This window comes from Lissotriton helveticus, chromosome 4_2 (assembly GCF_964261635.1).
Source record: "Lissotriton helveticus chromosome 4_2, aLisHel1.1, whole genome shotgun sequence".
In the NCBI taxonomy this organism is placed as follows: domain Eukaryota; kingdom Metazoa; phylum Chordata; class Amphibia; order Caudata; family Salamandridae; genus Lissotriton; species Lissotriton helveticus.
The window spans coordinates 92,118,731-92,139,630 of NC_136064.1; the positions used below are offsets into that span (position 1 = coordinate 92,118,731).

Sequence of the window (20,900 nt, forward strand, 5' to 3'; positions counted from 1 at the left end):
CGGCGAGCGCTGGAAGTCTGCGCTGCTCCCGGCCGGGTGACAGCAGACTGGGAGCCCAGAGAGGAACTCCCGCAGCACCCGGGTGAAGCGAGGCGGGACTGGCCTGCAGCGCTGCCACCCCGGCCGCCTCACTTGGAAGGAGGAAGAAGCGGGCGAGGGTGGGGGGCTAACCGGACAGGAGCGGAGGGCCGGCCAGCCGAGGAAGTCCAGGTGAGTGGTTCCTTTCCTGTCCCCCCTCCGCTACTGACGCTATAATTTCCTGATTTTGAACTGAGAGGGAAAGCAGGCAGCCTGCCACCCCGCGGGCTGCGGGGGCTGCCCCGCCTCGCAGGGCCTTGTGATCGATGTCGCTTTCATAACTTCCTCTGTATTAAAGTGAGGGTTCACCGGCAGGGCAGCGTCATCCATCACCCGCCTGAATGGAGTTTTGATTTGCCGAGAGCGCGCTCTGCGTTGCCCCCCCCCTTCCCCTTCTGCCGATATTTTAATAATAGCGGGGCTTGGAAGAGAAAAAGCGCATGTTTAGCATCTAGAAGAATCAATCATCATGACTCTTACCCTCGTGAGTCAGGCGAGTGACTAACCGCTTTCTTCAGTCCGAAATGGTCTTGGCGATTGAACCGCTTTGTGAGAGGCTGAAGTGTCGAAGCATGTATATTAAGCCCAAACATATCCGTATGGATTTGTGGACATTACAACCCTCGTATGCCTATGGCTGACAGCCAGCACATGATAAAGCAGAAAAGGTTAAATTCAGTTTCATGATTTATCTTTATTGAGTGATTGGACATCAGTTGTAGTAGTCCGCCTAAGATATTGTTTAATTGCACTTATGAGTCATGCACCGTTCATGATATGCTTTATAGGTACTTTATTTTCCCCACATCGCCAAGGACTCGACCATCCCTCAGCACTGACACCGCAAGCTTTAATAACCACAGAGCTAAGGTTGAAAACAGTAGTGTCCGTCTGTCTGTGTGCCTGTAGTGTCCGTCTGTCTGTGTGCCTGTAGTGTCCGTCTGTCTGTGTGCCTGTAGTGTCCGTCTGTCTGTGTGCCTGTAGTGTCCGTCTGTCTGTGTGCCTGTAGTGTCCGTCTGTCTGTGTGCCTGTAGTGTCCGTCTGTCTGTGTGCCTGTAGTGTCCGTCTGTCTGTGTGCCTGTAGTGTCCCGCTGTCTGTGCGCCTGCAGTGTCCATCTGTCTGATTGCAATGTCCGTCTATCTGTGTGCCTGCGGTGATCGGCTGTCTGCCTGCCTGCAGTGTCCGTGGTCCGTCTGTCTGTGTGTGTGCCTGCAGTGTCCGTCTGTCTGTGTGCGTGCAATGTCAGCCTGTCTGTGTGTCTGCAGTGTCCGAGGTCCGTCTGTCTGTCTGTGTGCCTCCAGTGTCCGTCTATCTGTGTGCCTGCAGTCTCTGTCTGTCTGTGTGCCTGCAGTGTCTAAGGTCCGTCTTTCTGTGTGCGTGCTGCAATGTCAGCCTGTCTGTTCGTTCCCCCAGCAAAAAAAAGTGAGCAACCACTGTCAAGGAAACCACAGTGTCATGGAGCAGCCCCTCTCCTATCTGTTCCTTCCTTCAACAAATCTCGCACAGGGTGAAACGCCGAAGATGCACCACTCCGTGCCAGCAGGAATAAGAGGACTTTGCAAACAGCAAAAAAAAAAATGGAGCACATTAAAACTTGGCTGCGCAGCCATGTAAGAGGCAGGGCATGTCTGCGCTTGTGCAAAGTAGTATATTATAACCAGCCACGTAAGAGGGCCGATCTGCGCTTGCGCAGAGTCCCCATCTCCAGACCTCACACGCGTCACCCAGCATCACAGGCACTGGTCACGCTCGAACCCGCGCCATCTTAAACCTTTGCACCTAGGATCTCCGTGCAAATCAGAGCGCTCCACAGCCCGGGGATGAAGTGCTGTGTAAATGTCACAGTGCAGTACATGGTATAGGCCAATTCTACTACAGTACCTGCTTCAGTGCACACTTGCACTGAGAACAACTGCTGTGCTGTGACAGCTGTGTGGGCGGATGGCTGTGAGAGCTGTGTGGGCTGTGAGAGCTGTGTGGGCTGTGAGAGCTGTGTGGGCTGTGAGGGCTGTGAGGGCTGTGAGAGCTGTGTGGGCTGTGATAGCTGTGTGGGCTGTGAGAGCTGTGAGAGCTGTGTGGGCTGTGAGAGCTGTGTGGGCTGTGAGAGCTGTGTGGGCTGTGAGAGCTGTGTGGGCTGTGTGGGCTGTGTGGGCTGTGTGGGCTGTGTGGGCTGTGTGGGCTGTGTGGGCTGTGTGGGCTGTCAGGGCTGTGAGGGCTGTGAGCTGTGTTGGGCTGAGAGCTGTGTTGGGCTGAGAGCTGTGAGGGCTGTGTGGGCTGTGTGGGCTGTGTGGGCTGTGTGGGCTGTGTGGGCTGTGAGGGCTGAGAGAGCTGAGAGCTGTGTGGGCTGAGAGAGCTGAGAGCTGTGTTGGGCTGAGAGCTGTGTGGGCTGTGTTGGGCTGAGAGCTGTGTGGGCTGTGTTGGGCTGAGAGCTGTGTGGGCTGTGTTGGGCTGAGAGCTGTGTGGGCTGTGTCGGCTGTGGGCTGTGTGGGCTGAGAGAGCTGTGTGGGCTGTGAGCTGTTGGCAATATAAATAACAATGCCATTTATTTATAAGTAAAAAAAAAAGAAATGTCATGAGCAATGCCAATAACTCTAACTTTTCCAAAGGCGAAACCATTGCATTGTAAATGCTTGTTATAAATTGGCACTATCTCAGCTCCCAGCCAAGTACAGGGGATCTCCATACCTCCCAAGATGGCATTAAAGAGAATAAGGAGGTACGGGCCCCAGATCTCAGGATATTGTCTAAAGAGGTCACCGGGCAATCTGTCCAATCCCGGGGCCTTCCCCATTGCCAGTCTCTCTACTGCACTAACCACCTCGCCAAGAGTAAATTCCAAACCATCTGCAGGGATAGGTATGTCATCAGGGGCCACTTCATAGGCGGGCTGTTCAGTATCCTGATACAGTTTGCCATAGTGGGCTTCCCAGGCAGATGGTGCAATGTTAGGCTCCACTGCAACTTTAACTTCTCGTGTGCCATTATTTACCAGGGACCAACATATTTTCGAGTCTCTGGTTTCTAATGCAGAGGAGAGATCCTGCCAATGATTCCAATCCCACTCCCTCTTTGCAAAGCCATGGCTTCCTTATACTCGCGCCTAAGTTTGGCGACCGTGCCCTTATCTGAACCTGCCTTGATTGTGACAATTAACTCTGTCTTAGCCTTTTTGCAGGCAGAATTGTACCATGTTGAAGTTCGGGTCTGTTTGCGCCGTGGAGCTGCCACAGGGTAGAAAACCTCAGCTAGTGATCCCACTAGGTTTGCATGAATATGTCCCAGTTTGTCACTAAAATCTGGGGATCTAGGCTGGTTAATTAGTTCATCTATTTCTACAAACTTCGGGAGTACTATGTCAAAGATTTTACTTCTATTTTCCTCTGTACTAATTATTTTCCCCCATTTTACCCTTCCCCTGTTAGAACTAAGGGCCAGATTCCCTGGGTCGTCTTTGGATTAGTAGATAGTGACTCAACAGCGGGGACGGGGTGTTTCAGATCTAATAAAAGTGCATTGTGGTCGCTATCTGTTCTAGGAGATACTCTAAAATCCTGGACCTTAGGCCATAAGCCAATGTCTACAAAGATGTAATCCAACCTCGATTCATGATCCTTCCTATTGAAGGTACACGATGAGGGGCTGTGACTGAGTACGACCGTTGCAAGCCCGCAGTGCATAGTTTAAAGTGAGGGACATGATTTGCACCGCAAGTGGAGACCAAGATTTGGGGGTAAGGGGATGAACATGGTGGGACACCCCAGAAGTCTTCAGTGGTAAGGGCACCCTCCTTTAGGCCATCCAAAGGTTCAAAATGGCAGTTAAAATCTCCGCCCATCACAATTTTATGGTCGTTTGGCAGTGAGCCCAGAAAGGACGAAAGATCTTCCAAAGTGGGCGATTCCTTGGCTGCACTGACTGGGCGAGAGTATACATTTACAATGGCCAATTTTACTGCATTGGGCCACCTTAGAAGTACACACTGGATGTCCTGCGAGGACGTGAAAACGTTTTCCGCAGTACATCCAATGTGACTAGCTACCCAAATCGCCAGACCCCCCGAAGGTCTCCCCTTTCCACTCCACCTAGCCTGAATTTCAAAAAATGCGAAACCCGCTCTACTCAATGGGTCCCTTGCCCACGTCTCCTGGAAGAGACAGATATCACTGGTGCCTATTAAAAGATCCCAGTCTGCTGTATGTATTTTGTTTGCAATACCTGCCACATTCCAGGAGAGGACCTTCAGGGTTTCAATAATAGTTTTAGAAGGGGGCCCCTCAATTGTTTCAAATGCAGTGCCCGTGGATGGGGGTACGGGCAGCCGTTCTTGTGTTTCCTGGATAGGTAGAGCAGTAGATGTTGTGTTTGGGACACAGAGGGCCTGGAGAGTTAGAGTACTGCCCATTTGACTCAAGGATGAGGTGCCTGCAGGGACCCTAAGGCTAGGAGTGTTCAAACTACCACCTTGGAGTGAATCCAATTCTCTATTGGTGATGTCAGTCACTCCCATTCCCGTCCCCTGTCCTACAGATTCAGTTGAGATGACTTGGTGAGATTGACTTCGAAGGGGTTTTTCCCCACAATCTACTTCGTCAAGGCAATTGAATCTGTTGGGATGTGCATAATTTACAGTGGCTGAGTGAGTGTTGTACCTAGGCCTGTATCTTGACCCACCCACAGCAAAACCCACCCGTGTCCACCAAATCGTCCCTCCTCATAGATGGCTTGTTTCAGTTTCCATAGGTAGCTCAGGTGGAATCTGGCAGATTTGGCCATTGAGTTGATGTGGTCACGCATGTTCAATTTGTAATCCAAGGTTATTCCCAGAGAATTGGCAGAGTCCACAATAGTCGGAGGACAGTTTAAGGCTGTGATGGCTTAAATCTATGTCTGGATCTCAGAGTTGGTTTTAGGCGGGGAAATTAGAAGGAATTCTGTTTTCTTTGCATTGAGTTTGAGTTGGTTGGAGCAGGGCCTCATTCAGGGCGAGAATCTCCTCAAGAGATGAGCTTTATATGTAGATCTGAGTGCCGTCTGTGTACATATGGTAGGAGATATGGTAGGAGATATTTGCGGTGCGAAGGACTTCGGCAAGGGGTTCTAAATAAAGGTTGAAATGGGTGGGGGGGAAGGGTGATTCTTGAGGGACTCCAACCGTGACCAAGGAGGGAGGGGACAGGTTACTGTTGATTAGGAATCTGAGATCGGTTTTGGAGGAAGGAACTAAACCAGTCCAGGACGGGGCCATCTAATCGCATCCGAAGTTTGAGGCGTTCAAGTAGCTTCCCATGGTTGACCGTGTCGAAGGCAGAGGATAGATCTAGGAGGATAAGGAGACCGGTTTTGCCTTGGTCAAGGGTTTGGAGGGCATCATCGATGATGTGGAGCATGCCGATTTCAGTGCTGTCCAGGTCGGAATCCAGATTGGCAGTCATCGAGTAGGTGGAAGTTGATGTGAGCCTGCAGTTGCACACACATCTCCAGCATTTTAGTTAAGAGAGGAATGTTGGAAATCAGTCTAAAATTGTCTGGGGAGGCTGGATCCAGTGACTGCTTTTTCAGAATGGGGAGAACTTTGCCCGCTTTCAGAGTCCGGGATTGATCCCTGCCGGAGAGAGGCGTTAATTATCGCAGTCGATTAGTTGCCTGTAACTGCATAGAACTGCATTCCTTCCATTGGGTTGCGTTGCATTTTCTCCCTATTACACTAAATAGCTCTTACATTTGTCAAGTTTGCTACTGTTTGATGTTGCCAAAGTATTTAACACGCCTGTAAAGTACTTTTTAGGCCTTTACAAACAATACTTGCTGAGTTTGAAAAGTATTGCTATTCTTGACTGTTACTTACCTGAAACGGAGTTCCTCTTGGTCCTAAAATAACAAAGTAATAACTGTTTATCCAAAACAATTGGTCTGGGTTATAGTTAGGCTTTCTTGTTTTCAATTTCTATTTTTGGTAAATTTTGGTGGGGTTTTTTCAGTACCTCTAAAAAAAAAAAAAGTGGTCACACATTTTCGTGCTATTAATTCCGGTGTTTATGGAATTTTACTTTTAATTAATGCTTGCCTTCTGCACTGATAGTGCATGTGTATAGATAGCATATGCACAGGGTATATTGGGTCCAAATACATTTTTACTGCACTAGAATGGACTACAAAGTTAATAGCGTTCTTAATTATCTCTGAAGATCGTTAAGATGCTTTCAACATACCCTCTAGCAAGTAAAAAGATTCTCTTTCAGGGAAGCACTTCAGCTCCGGTATTGATTTTGACAGGCGATCATACTACTTTTTCATATACGTAGCTGAATTACTGCAAATACATACAATATCACTCCAATCTTTATTGAACTTGGTAGGAACTTTTTTCAGCAGCATTCCATGTGACATTGCGTTCCATGTTTACCAAATATCTGATGTCATGTTTTCACCCCTATCTCAGATGCTTGGTGACCATATTCTTTTCACGTATACCTGTCACTTGCATCTTGCATTGAATGTTTAAAGCCTGGGGTGTTCGGCAATTCACTTGCAATCAATACGGACTCACTAGAAAAGGGGCGGATGTAGCAAAGGATTTCTCCCATTCTATCTGTGGGTAAATATGATACAGATTAGGAACGATTCTTATGAAACCAGCCGTTTTACCTATCTGTGAAATCAAATGTATCCAAAATATCAAATGCTTTTGATATTTCCTGATTCTCTACAGTTTATAAAATAACTAAATAAGACAAACATGCATCTAAACACAGCATCTTTAGACCAAAGACCACAAAACTGAAAAAAGCAGAAGGAAGAAGAGAATGTTGTAGTGACATCCATAAACAACTCAAGCAGAGTAATGTTAGCCCAGTCTTTCTGATGCTACCTTGTATAACAAAATTACATTGTATTGTCCCCATCAGGAAGAAATAAAAGTGACTGTCCCTCATCTTTTCCTTTCTTTGAATGGCACTTAGTTTGTGGTTGCAAAGGTGTTTTTTCATTGTTTATATGTTTACACCGGTAATGGCTATTTTCCTTTCAGTGGGGTTTTATCAGTTATAGGTTTACACCTAAAACCAGATAGGCAAGAAATGATTACATGCTCAAAGACTATACCTAGGCTGAGTCCGTACAACTAATGCTTAAACAGCCCTCTAATAAGCCTAACTGGTCTACCATAAATAGAGCTTTTAGTATTATCTAATTAAGCCTCTGGGGATCCACTGGACTCTGCACACAATAACTACATTTGGTATAGTATATACAGAGCTAGCTTCCTACATCTACTGCTTAAGAACCACACATGGCTCTGGAAGAGCAGTTTGCAGATGCTGATTGTAATGTTCAGCTAACTAGCATTTCACTCGAAAAATAAAGGAAAATGGTGAGGGTAACCAGTATTTAAATGCCTTAAAACTTAAATTGGTCAGCCTAACTACCCGATTAGAACCAAGTAGAATTGCAGATAATTGTTTCAGCAGTTCAATGGAATGAAAATTAAGGCCCAAATCTCATTTTTCATGAATTAAACAGAATATTCCTAGTTCTGGCATTCGGAGTAAACTTTTTTTCTTGGAGCAGAACAAATCTCTACTTAAGGCTTATTAAATACTGTTTACTTTGTAAATCGAGCAGTTTGGAATATCACTTAATATGAAATGCCATTTCCCATTTTTCTTTAGGTGACTCTGGGCAGTGAGAAATCATTCACTTATGATTATGTATTCGATCCGTCCACCGAGCAGGAGGAAGTTTTTAATACAGCTGTTGCTCCTCTGATTAAAGGGATTTTTAAAGGTAAGTGAGGCATTTGGGTCAGTGAAGTGATTGCTAAGAAGTTCTTATGTTCTTGATAGTCAGTTTTTATTTGTGTACTGGATACATTACACGTCTTCATACCATGAAAAAAAAAATTCCCATAGTGTAGTTAGACGATCAGTTGTCACTGTCGGCAGTGTTGCAACCTATTGCAGTAGCATAGTTGCAACAAAACATTGGCAAAGCAACATCATTAGAACATTCAAATTTACCAGACAACAGTTCTGGTGTAAACAGTGGTCCGTCCCTCTCATACCCCTCCCTTAAGCTTCCATGTAAATAATGGTTCACATCATGCAGAGTAGTCCTCAGTACCCTTCAGTGTACATTTATCACAAGTCCTCCATGTGCGTTGTAAGCTGAGTTCAGGTTGATAAGTAACTCCATCTCTCATCACTCGCCCATGCCACTCATTGGCCAGATTTAGTTTGGGAAGGACCAGGGGGTTCCAACAGTGTCTGTTACACTCCAGACACGTAAGGCATCTTGTGCTTTCTCAACTCGAATGTGCCTCTTCCGCCTCTGCCCACTTGAGCCAATCTTTCTCCCAAGCTTTCCTTGTCGAGGGCTTAACCAGTGGATTGCTATGCGCCTCTTTGTCGCTGTGAGACCTGGTATTGCAAATCACCTGCTTAATCGCCCTTGAGCACTCTGGGAGGACTCGCAGCACACACTTAACTTAGTGTGGGACATCCCATCCTGACGCATACTTAAGTTGGGATAGTATATCAAGCCAGAAGGAGACTAACCAGACAGCGCCATACCACATGTAGGAAGTCTGGCTCCAAATCGATGACAACACTGATCTCTACATTCGTTTATGGTATGCAGTCGCTTAGGGGTAAAGGTAGGCCATATGTATGTATTTTATCTGCTTGAACTTTTTTTTTTTTTTAAACTTGTTTTTATTGTTGCATCATCAAGCATGAAAAGAGAATGAACCATCAGCTGGCGTGGCGTCAACATTCAGCCGCGGTCAGCAATTCGCGCACCTTTTCTGCGTATAAACCTAGTCAATATGGCATTTCATCCACCGAACATCACAGACCATTCAAACAATTATTCAGGCTAGGATACAGGAAATAAACTCCGCATAGGAGAAGGAAATGAACAGCAGACATGCGAGTCTCCGCCATGGGGGTCGTCGAATCTGGGTCTGTACAGTTCGCAAAGTGGTGGTGCCAGGTAACTGGGGGGACAGAACTGTGGGGGGGAGCATGTAGGCGGTAGCAAGAGCATAGCAGGAGGAGATAGATGTCGGGCCATGGGTGGCAGGGGGGTCCGCAGTATTCACTCGCAGCGGGGTAGAGCGGTCAGAGGGTGGGATCGTCTCGTGTATAGGGGCAGCGGGATGGTCGGCGTGGGGGGGGGGGCTGTGTCGACTGGGGGCGTGGAGTACCGGGATCGGTACAGGCAAAGAGTATAGCAGTGGCAGTCGGGGATTATGGGGTCACTCGAGTGGGCGGGGGTTTATCTGCTTGAACTTAGCACAAACTGACACCTTATGGAGCCCTACATTCATCTTGGTCCAGTGCTTGGGGGAGATGAATTTGGCACTTAAGTGCTGCCATGTTTCTTCTATATATAGCGGCTTGACTTGCCTCTGTACGCAGTGCACAATAGAGAGGAGTTATAAGCATGCATCCGTCTGCCCTTGACAGCATGGCTATGTGTGTGCTTGGATTCCATTGTTGGTGTGCTATTTGAGCGATTGTGGCGTATTGGAGGAACTGGCCAGCATCCAGGTTGAATGTCCCTCTTGCGTCTTGTAAGATCATGAACAGCCCGTCTGGGTAAAGGTCAGTCAACATTATACACACCCGTCTCTGCCACTTGTCAACTGACATCCGTCTCGCTATTTGCTCAAAGGATGTACTATCCAAATGCGAGGTTTAGGGAATAGGGCACCCACTTTATTACCCACTGCACCGCCTGTTCACAAAGCCTGCCCATCAAACGAATCAAATTTGGCTAATTCTGAGGCAGTCGCCCCTCCCCCCTGCCAATGCATCATCAGTGTTGCAAGTTGGTGGCCACCATGGGTGTCCCCCAGCAAGGACCTCTCCAGTTGGGTTTCCCGTTCAGCCAGTGCACAGCGTGCTGCCAGGTAAGCGTTCCAAATTCCGAACTTCCATTTCCCGGTTGTCCCAATCCCTCCTAAGTGGGGCAAGTCCTAGTCTCCATGTTTTGCTACCCCAGAGGAGCTCCACCAAGAGAGCCAATATCTTGAAATTCACTCTGGCTTACCCCCTAGAAGGTGCCCAGCGTGACATATAAGCAGGTGCCCTGCGTGACATATAAGCACCTTGGCAACACTACCACTTTTATAAACGCTGTTTCCTATCAAAGATAATTTTGAGGAATTCCAGAACCGGATTGAGGGATGTAAATTATTGAGCACTCGCTCCATATTATGTCATGGAACTGCCTTTCATCGTGTGAAGTCTATGCCAAAGTACTAGACTGTGTCTACCGTCCAGGGCAAGCCCAAGCCCCTGTAGCCGTCCCACAGTAATCCCACAAGTTAGCCCAGCAGGGAACAGACCTCCCTTGGTGGTATTAATCCAGAGTACTGAAAACTCATTACAATAAGCAGTATTGGGATGGATATGTTTGGTCTTCACAAGTAAATCATAGCATCATCTGCATACAGCAAAGCAAAATACTCTAAAGTCCTACCTGTATGCCCCATCCACTGAGTCTGCCTAAGTCTACAAGCCAATGGCTCCATCGCAATAGTGAAAATAAAAAGGGGCTAGCTGGCATCCCTGTCGGGTGCCTCCTTTTTTGTACTATCTACAGTGCCCAAAGACTAGGAATTCCCAGTCTGCGCAATCTTCGGATTCCCTTCCCCCCTCGGATCTTTCTGGACCATGGCCACTTTCGAATGCCATTGGCTGTGGGCATCTTACTACTCTGGGTTCTTTCTCAGCGCTCTCTCAGCTGGCAGAAGCGTCTCAACATCGCCACGAACAGGGTAGCCAAATCGGGGACATCGGCAGCAGCTTAGAAGAAAATGTAAGTTGCAAGTGCACTTCTGCCACCTTAAAATCCAGCTGCCACGTGTGATCACACACTGTGTGATACTGACCAACTACTTTTTTTATGTGCGTAACATTCAATACTAGAAAAAAGTGGTGCGTAAACATGCATTTTGTACTTTTAGTCTGTGCTTACGAGAAGCAAGGCTGTCAGTAAAAGAGGCGCAGTTACTGCCAGTCTTGCTTATCGTAAGCAACAAGTACAAAGTGCATTTTTACGTACCTCTTGCAGGTTTTCAAAACTCATAAAAAAATCATTTACAATGCCAATAGCTCAAACTCTCAAATGCAAGACCAATTGCATTGCAAATGCTTGTTAATTTTAAGCACTCTGCCTGGTAGATTACCATGACCGTACTTGTGTGGCTTATCACTATTAAAAAGGAAGGTTTTGACTTGGCAAAAGAATCCCTATTACCCTGTTGAGTTGGCAGTTTTAATGCTGCCCGACGAGGCTGCAGTGGCAGGCTTAGTCATAATTTCATCTTGGTCACTGTAGTGGTGGCACAGTGAAGTGCTGCAGACCACTAGTGAGTTACTTAAGCCCTGGGTACCTCTTGTACCATATACTAGGGAATGGGTAAGTTAACTAAGCAGGTGAAGGTGAAAACCCAGCAGCATCAGTCCATAAACTTGGTGGGCTGAACCTATAAGGGCATTTCTTACAAGGGACCTTCTAAACGAATACTGCTCAGTGTGCAAGATACCTGTAGGAAAGTGCCTCTTTTTGACATGGTCACCCCCACTTTTTGCCCGGTAAATGTGATGTCGACTGAAAATGTACTGAGTTTCTGCTAACCAGGTCCTGGCCTCTTTCCCAAATCTGTACAATTGTTCCTAACCCCTTCCTCAGCCCCCCCCCCCCCCCCCCCCCCCCCCCCCCCCATAACCACCCCCACCCCCATTGGCAAAACTCTTTAGCACCCTCCAAGTTTCCAGTAAATGGTTACCTGGGGCCTGAGGTACTAAAAAAAGGTCCCGAAGGGCTGCTACATGACTTGTCATCTTGAGGGACCCCTCACCAAGGCCATGCAAGACTGCTTTCGCAGGCTGCCTGTGTGCCATGTCACTAACACTGCATGTGATATTTGTAAGTCACCCCTCCAGCACATCGGACATCCCTATGGCAGGGTTCTGAATATTACATGTGAGGACATACATGCATGAACAGAAATGCCCCTGTGCTGTTCAGCCTTATTACTGCCATACAAGTGACCCGGGAAGCCATTTTAAAGCATGTGCTGGAAACTGGTGAAGACTAGTTCCCCAGCTACATGATGGCTTCACTGAAAATTGGGATGTTTGGTACCAACATATCGTTTTGATAAACCCACACTGGGGGCATGTATTGGCAAATCCATCACTGGAATCAGTGGGAACCTTGGAGGTGGCCCCTGAAAACCTGCCAGCCTCTGGTGTGCTTGCTGACTGGTTTCTGCCACCCGAGACACTGTTCTCATCACCTTGGGTGAGGGCCTCTAGTCTCCCGAGACCAAGGACGCAACCCTGTCCGGGAAGAGGGTGTAACACTCCCTCCCACAGGATGACCTGCTGATTAACATTTCTTGGGTGGCAAGCCTCAAAGGGCTACTGCCTTTAAAATGTTTATCTGGCTCCCCCTCACGGAAGGGAAGCCAACCCTTTTGTCCAGGGCTCCCTTGGTACCTGGACTGGCGGGAATATTAGCTAGTCAGGTACGCGTGCCACCTCTGGGCTAGTACAACCCCATAGGAGGGCTACTGTAGGTTGAAAAGGATTTTTTCAGAAGTAGCCATGTTTGTGATGCCATACTTGGGAATCCTGGGATAGGGTTTTGACCACGTCCCACAAGAAGTGGTTATATAGGGGGCGTTGTGACCCCAACGGTCAGTAGCCCATTGCCTAATGCTCCTAAATTCTGTATTTAGTGGAGCCCCTAACACCAGAGAAGCAGATCCTGATGACTTAAGAAGAGGACACAGAACAGCTACAAAAGCAGAGGTCAAAGAAGTAGCAGTTGACCGGGTACCAACCCTGTCAGCCTATCTGCATCCCTCGACAAAAACTGTTCCAAAGTCAACTCGTCCTGCAGCTGTTGACTCAAGAAACCTGGGACAACTGCCTGCCTTCGAAGAAAACCTCTTATGAACAGCAGACTTGTTCTGCACCCTGCGGGAAATCGAAAGCAAGGACGGAGTCCTCCGTAACTGCCAAACCCTGACTTCTGAAGCAGCCACTGCACCAGTTTCCCCAACCATAGTTTAAGTGGGTCAACTGTGACAACACGGTCTCCCAAAGCTCTAGTCATTGTGGTTTCACCCCTCATGGACTCCTCGATTGCCTGCAGCCTCTGCATGCAGGCCCAATCGACTGCGACTGCTCTTGGTAAGAAAACTGACACCTAAAGGTACCTTTGCATCCATTGCCCCAGGGCTGTGGAGAAAAGGACCCTAGGTGCCCATACGGACCCAAGCATCACAAGCCTTTAATCCCCCTGTTGCTTCAACCAGACTGGCCTTCCAGCCAGATTCTGCAGCCTCTTTTTGCAGTGACCAATCTCCATAAAAACCTATTTGGCTCCCGATACTGTTAGGCTCCTTGCACTCAGCTGCCTGTGTGCTGCTGGTGGTGTGCTGCTGGTGGTGTGCTGCCATAGACCTTGCCCACCATTCACCTTCACTCCGGGAGATTGGTCCTGTAAGTCGTTGTCCTGGACCTGTTTGCAGAACTTTTTCCATAAAGAAACCTAGCAGAACTCAAAAATTGCACCCACTTTTGAACTGAGAAGAATTTATATTTAAAAACGTACTTAACTATATACTTTTTCTCTGCCTAAATATTTATAAAGCTATATGCTATTTTTATAAATCAGTGTGGATCTCCTCCTTGAGTAGTGTCATTTATTGATCTTTGTGTCTATTTGCAAATGTCTTGCATTCCTTTGTGTTAAGCCTAGGGCTGCTCTACTATACTATCCTCGAACAGTACTTTAAGATTGCATGTAAAGCCCTGGATGCATTACATGTATATCAAATTTTTGATATCACAAAGAACCAGCACCCTACAGTACAAAAAGGCGAACAATCACTGTGATTGTTTCATTGGTTGAAAAAAAAGTTATGCTATTTTTGCACAAAGTTCATCCAGGTCTGTTAAAACTGGCTACTTCCCTTTTCAAAGCTAAATGGCACCCAGACTGCAGGTGAAGATGTCTCTGCCTAATGGCAGACTAGCAACTCACTGTAAGGTCAGTGTTTTCTTAATTATGGATAAAATGGTCGAAAGTTAAGTACCAGGGGGTGTCATAAATTGCTAATCTATTTAATGGGGTTGTAGACGTGTAGTGAAAAGTTCAATCTGCCTGGATGAATTACTATGCTGTGAAAGTGAGACTGGTACTAATAAAAGAGTAATTACTGTTATGTTAAACGAGTGTCCTTAGCAATGAAATAGCACTTGTGCAGGGCTCAAATTCCACTCGACCGCTCTCATTTGCGAGCTTAATTTAACGAGTGCTATTTTTAGGTTCTACGCGCTCTTTCTGGTGAGTAGGAAGACCAACTTTTGTCCTGTCTCTGAAAACGGAGCAAATGTGACAAGATACCGTTTAAAGGCATTTTTATTGCTCACAAAGTGAATGAGCAGTAAAGATGCCTTTAAATCTTGTTATCTTGTCACATTTGCTCAGCTTTCAGAGACGGAGGTCAAGTAGGTTGCAGGTCGGTCGAGGAGATTCTTCAAGGTACCAGACCTGCAGGACTTGTACAATTTTGGGGGGATTTTTCGAGCCTTGTTGTGATAGTATCAAGTGCAGGATAATTCACTTGCAGGAATCCTTCTCGATCCCTTTATTACTACTCATCTGCATGTTGAGTTTAAAGTTTTGGTAATCTTAATAAACGTTCCTATGCACTTTGCATAATATTTTAGAGAAATGTTATAGTGATACTGAAAATGTCGCGAAGGTGAAGGATTGGTTGCTGCATGTTCTGTTGCGGGGACTGATTATGGTATAATTATGATAGAATTTGACGATATGCGTGTCTTGTTGTGCAGAGGTTTATATGGAATGTTTGTTTACTTGTGTAATGTTTTTTGGATGAATTTTGATTTGTATGTGCCTTTTATATTGTAGGGCAATTTGCTGATGACAGACGAATTGAATGATAAATGCTTGTGGAAAAAAATTTAATGATCCTCTGGGGCAACTGAGTACAATACACAATTGCAAGTGGAAGATGTTGGGTTCTTAAAGGAACCGTGCCATCTTTTTTCTTTCCTTGGCTTCTTAGTGTCTGGGTGAATATCCTAGATATTTTCCTTCACCTTGGACAACAAGGTGTGCATTAATGTTGCAAGTACTTTACTACAGTTGATTAAAACTGTTTTGGAAAAAGCGGGATGTTTTGAGACTGTAGTGTTCTAAACTTGCCTATGGTCTTCATTACACCTTGGGTTGCTACCACTGATGCAGACAACTGTGTTTTTGAGGCCTATCACTAGTGAATAAATGGATTGATCTTGTGAGCAAGAACAAGTGTGGTGTGTGTGTGTAATCTCCTCTGTTTCTCTTGGCTTGCTTGTAGATTGTGAAGACTTGCATGTAAACATAACAAGGAATCTACCTACTAATCTAATTGAAATATAACAGTGTAAAGTAGGTTGTCCATTATCAGTTGTAATTTTACTATTTTAAAAGCATTTTCTTTCTACCCAGCTTGAGGATATTTGCGGGTCTTAACACTTTGCACGTTATTCCCGCAGGATACAATGCCACCGTCATTGCTTATGGTCAGACTGGATCAGGGAAAACGTTCTCTATGGGTGGCGCGTACACACAAGACCAGGAACATGAACCTACCGTGGGCGTTATACCCCGAGTGATACGCACCCTGTTCAGAGAAATCGAACAGCGGCCTGACTGGGAGTTTCTATTGAAAGTATCCTACTTGGAGGTAGAGCTTCTGCCGCCTTTAATCTATATATTATTTTTCAAAAGACCGGACTCCAATGTAATAGTTTGCTCCTATTCTGTCAATATCTAGATCTACAATGAAGAGATCCTAGACCTGTTGTCCTACGGAAACAAATCTTCCCAGATCAACATTCGAGAAGATCCTAAAGAAGGCATAAAGGTAACTTTGGCAGCCCCTGGTTTTTAAACCCAAAGCCCTGAATCGTTTGCAGGCATTCATGAGGACTCAAACGCCATATGCTCTGATGTAAATATGCTTGGCCTTCTAGAAAGTGCTGGTCTATCCCTGATTTGCTGACATTCTTGTTTAATCACTGTTTAATGTTGCACTTTTTTGCAAAGACTGAATTTGATTGTTCAAGTATATTACACCACCAATATGTCCCAAGCACAATAGTACAGTTAAATAGGAGCATATGGCATACATCCCCTATATCCCACCTGCTCATATCCATCTTGGTAGTCCACATTACTCCAACCATTTACTCCCATACCTTTGCATGTTTTGGGGACATCCCCAGGCCTCATATCTGGGTTTCTCCTGTGCTGAGCACCAATCCATGGCTTGTATCCACTGAGCTAGCACAGGAGGGGGAAGGCAGCTGCCATTCTTCAGCAATATCTCCGCCAGTGCCACTCCGTTCCCCACTAGGGTCTTGGCTCCACCGGCATCACCCCTCCCTTTCAGGACTCCCAACAGAATGGGCAGCGGTCAGGCGTCAATGGGCTCCCCTCCACTCTGTATATGACCTTAATGTTGCATTTTACGCAGCAAGTTTAACTTATGGTTTTTTGTAGAGTAGACTTAGACCACTGGTGTGTTAGAGCAATGCACAATAGGAGAAAAGTAGTATTTCAAACAGTTCTAAATGTATGCATTTAAGATTGCGTTTTGCATACTTTGTATTATATCAGACTTGTAAAAAAACTTGAAGATTACTGTCTCGATACAGAGTAACACAACCCCCTGTTTTATACCTCTTGTGACGTTGTTCTTTGCTTGTCTGTTATAGAGGCCCCTTTGTGAATTTGCAGAGATTCTAGAAAAGTTAAAACCTTTTTTTGTAACTTCACTCAAAGGGTTACAAGTCTGTATATGCAGCTCAGGATCCTCTATGGGTAACCTTTTTCCTTTCTATTGCATAGATTGTGGGTTTGACTGAGCGCGATGTGGTCTCTCCTCTGGAAACTGTGTCCTGCCTGGAACTGGGCAATAGTTGTCGGACGGTGGCTTCAACTGCCATGAACTCGCAGTCATCACGCTCCCATGCCATCTTCACCCTCTCCATTGACCAGCGAAAAATTGGTGATAAGTATGTGCGAGTATTACTTAACATTGCTTCATGAAAGGGCAGAGTATTTTCTCAATTGTAAATGCTAAATTTAGTGCAGGCAGTGTGTAGTTTGTGCCTTCTGCATGAATTATTGAGGGTCTAAAGGCTTGCTTGCCTAATCTCCTGGGCTCAAATATGGGAGGGCACTTGGAGAATTTGAAACAAGTTCTAGGTTGTCTTGTTATATGCTAACCTCCAGTCCCCTCCCCTAGTCTGAACCCAATTCCCCCATGTGCTTTCTGCTCTGCTTTCCCCATACTAGTTAGGTGTGGGTTTGCAATGCACATAGGAATGTTAAATGGAAATTTCTTTCTAATACTCAGAATAGAGGAGCTGTAGTTTAAACCAATATTACAAGAGACAGTGGTCCCAAACTTCAGATCAGATAACCAAGCAACAATAAATATAGACCAAAATTGAAATCTAGATTAAATGTCCAGCCGGACATATTTAATAGTTGTTATATTCAAATGTAGTAAAGTTGTTCATCGATTTCCAAGTGGGACACAGCCTGTGTCCAATTACCACATGAATACAAACAGGAAAAACATTTAAATGTAAGGCAAAAGCAAAAGGTCTGTAAATTATTCACAGTTAAAACAGACAATTAGGTACACTTTGTGTGATTTCGTCATACACAAATTTTCAAATCATCAAGTGTAAGTTGACGACGTTTCGATCCCCTTTGGATATGGGATCATCAGGACATGTACATTAATGCCTTTTACTCAGTGTGAAGCGGCCTCCTCTCTAAATACGTGACAACAAGGGCCAAAGTATACAGTAATCGCTTATGCGATCCAAAGAATACGTAATAGTTAGCAAGCACTGACTCTGGCGCCGCACCCATCCCCGCATTGACCGGTGGATCTTTTGAGCATTTGCTCACACGGCACGTCAGACTCCCAATTCTCGGAGCTGTTTTGCAGAATTGTCGGACTCAATCTAACAGCCATATACAACCACGGCTGGTGCCATTTGATCATCTCTAATCCCACCTTGCTAACTATTACGTATTCTTTGGATCGCATTAGTGATTACTGTATACTTTGGCCCTTGTTACCACTTATTTAGAGATGAGGTCGTCGACAACTTACACTTGATGATTTGAAAATTTGTGTATGACGAAATCATACAAAGTGTACCTAATTGTCTGTTTTAACTGTGAATAATTTACAGACCTTTTGCTTTTGCCTTGCATTTAAATGTTTTTCCTGTTTGTATTCATGTGGTAATTGGACACAGGCTGTGTCCCGCTTGGAAATTGTTGAACAACTTTACTACATTTGAATATAACCACTATTAAATGTCCGGCTGGACATTTAATATAGATTTCAATTTTGGTCTATATTTATTGTTGCTTGGTTATCTGATCTGAAGTTTGGGACCACTGTCTCTTGTATTGCCTAATCCCAAGGTCCCAGACCTATTGCTACTTTGGGTTCCCTTGTTGTGTATAATATATTGTAGTTTAAACCAAAGTTCTTTTTCCCATGGATCATAACGAATAGTTAATTTATGCTTCAAGGCATTGAACTAAACTGCATTTGCAGATGTCACTTTCAAGTGTTCCCTACAATTGACTCCTAGCACCACTGCAAATCTGGTCATCCAACGTTTCCATGTGTCTGACTGAAATGATACCATGTGGTGGGTTACAGTGAGGACAGCCACAACTAAAACAATTTTGTGTGCCTATGTGCACTCTTGTTTTAAGCCGCTATTGAATTTTTTACAGGTTTTGTGCTTCACTTAAACCTGTGGAAATCTGCAGATGCCATGTATTTCTTTTTTTGTGCAGATGGAAGCATTATAGAATGTAAATTTACTCTGACAAGCTGTACAGGTATAGAAACAAAATGAAACATAAACAAGTCTTGGACAGTGAAGGGCCTGTTCTCTATCAAGAGTAATTTTAAACAGTGGGGGCGTGGCTTAGCGCGCAATGGAGAAAGACGTGCCTGGGTAGAGCTCCTGCCTGAGCTCCCCTACCCCGGGTCATTTCTCCGAGCAAATCTACCCTGATTGGCCTCAAACTGCTGGCGGACCTGCCCGCAGCACTTGCCCACGCACCGAGCGATTCCTGGCGAAATCTGTCACGGAGTTCCGCACCGAGGCTAGAGACACCGCAGCGGCCGGCCTGGCAGCAGCGACGCTGGGATTTATTTATTTATTTATTTATTCAAAGTTTTATATAGCGCGAACAGGATCCTTACAGATATCAGAGCGCTTCACAAAGACAGGGTAGGGGCAGTAGGAGTCAACAGATAATTGGAACAGTATAATAGTCAATAACATGGTAATAACAGGGATAGTAATAACATACATAAAACAAATCAATATACAATCAGGTAAAGAAGTAGTATAGGACAGCACAAGTCATTGATCCCACTACAGATGTCTTCAGGTACCCCTTGGGTGTGTGGGTGGCTTATACCAATGTTTTAGTATAGAGAGAATAATGAGTGGGGCATCGGGAGAGTGGATCAGTAAACCGACGTGTATCATATCTTGGTCGGTAGTAAGAGTAGCGTAGTAGTGCCCCCATCAAGTAGAAGTATAGTGCCAAAGGACAGGGTGAGCAGTGATACAAGGCAATGCATAGTCTCTGAACCAACACCTATAAGGTTCAGGAGATCTTGGCCAGAAGGATGGTTTTCACCTCTTTCTTGAAGAGTGCAGTGGAGGAGATACGCCTGGTTTCAGGAGGGAGCGCATTCCAGATCCTGGGTGCCATTCCTGAGAAGGAGCGCTTGTATGTTTTCACTTTCCGGAATCTACGAGGTTTCAGGAGTAGATTTTTTGTACTCCTATTGGATCTCGAACCTCCCGATATAGACAACTTTTGAGCGAGGTAGTTTGGTGCCTTGTGGTGCACGGCCGCGTGTGTCATAACTGCAATTTTTAGCTGTATTCTGGCTTCAAAAGGCAGCCATTTTAGAGACTTTAAGTCTGGGGATATGTGCGAATGCTTTCTTGAGCCAGTAATGAGTCTCGCGGCAGCGTTCAGGGAGGCTCTTAAGGGTGCTGTTGTGGATAGCGGGAGTCCGCTGAGGGCTGCAATTCCGTAGTCTATTCGAGGGATGACTAAAGCTTGTACAGCAGTTTGGAAGTCTTTGGCAGGGAGGAAGGGTTTAATTTTCCTCAGTGTGTTAATTTGGAAGTTAGCTGCTTTTGTGGCTTTGCTAACGTGCTGCTGCATGTTGAGCTTGGCGTCGAGTGTGATGCCTAGGGATTTCGCCGAGTCCACGATGGTAGGTTGGACATTGAGTGCTGTTAGGTTGTTGAGCCAGGTTTGGGTGGAGGAAATTTTCGCCGGGGGTGAGATGAGTAGGATCTCAGTTTTCAGAGCATTTAGTTTGAGGTGATTATCGGCCAGCCAAGATTGAGTGTTAATAAGCGTGGAATTCAGATGTTTGATATCTTCCGGGGATTGTAACTTTAGGTAAAGTTGTGTGTCATCGGCGTACATATGGAATTGAACATTGGATGCTTGGAGCAAGGTGGCGAGCGGTTCCATGACGAGGTTGAATAGTGTTGGGGAGAGGGAGGATCCTTGTGGAACACCTAGATCTGCAGGCACAGGAGTAGATAGCACATTGTCGATCTTGAACCTCTGAGACCGGTTGTGAAGGAAGGCCGAAAACCAATTGAGAACAGTTCCCGATAGCCCCATTCTAGTGCTTAGC

At 45.7% G+C, this 20,900-nt stretch overlaps 1 protein-coding gene across 2 annotated transcripts in view; it reads left to right on the plus strand.

The window, feature by feature from the left end:
• Positions 1-20,900, plus strand: part of KIF4A (kinesin family member 4A) — a 307,198-nt gene that overhangs the window by 52,342 nt on the left and 233,956 nt on the right. For both annotated transcript variants that reach the window (XM_078640186.1, XM_078640187.1), the window contains exons 3-6: positions 7,747-7,861; positions 15,667-15,857; positions 15,948-16,037; positions 17,024-17,190. In XM_078640186.1, coding sequence (XP_078496312.1) covers positions 7,747-7,861; positions 15,667-15,857; positions 15,948-16,037; positions 17,024-17,190 — 563 coding nt within the window. The remainder of the gene's footprint in view (positions 1-7,746; positions 7,862-15,666; positions 15,858-15,947; positions 16,038-17,023; positions 17,191-20,900) is intronic.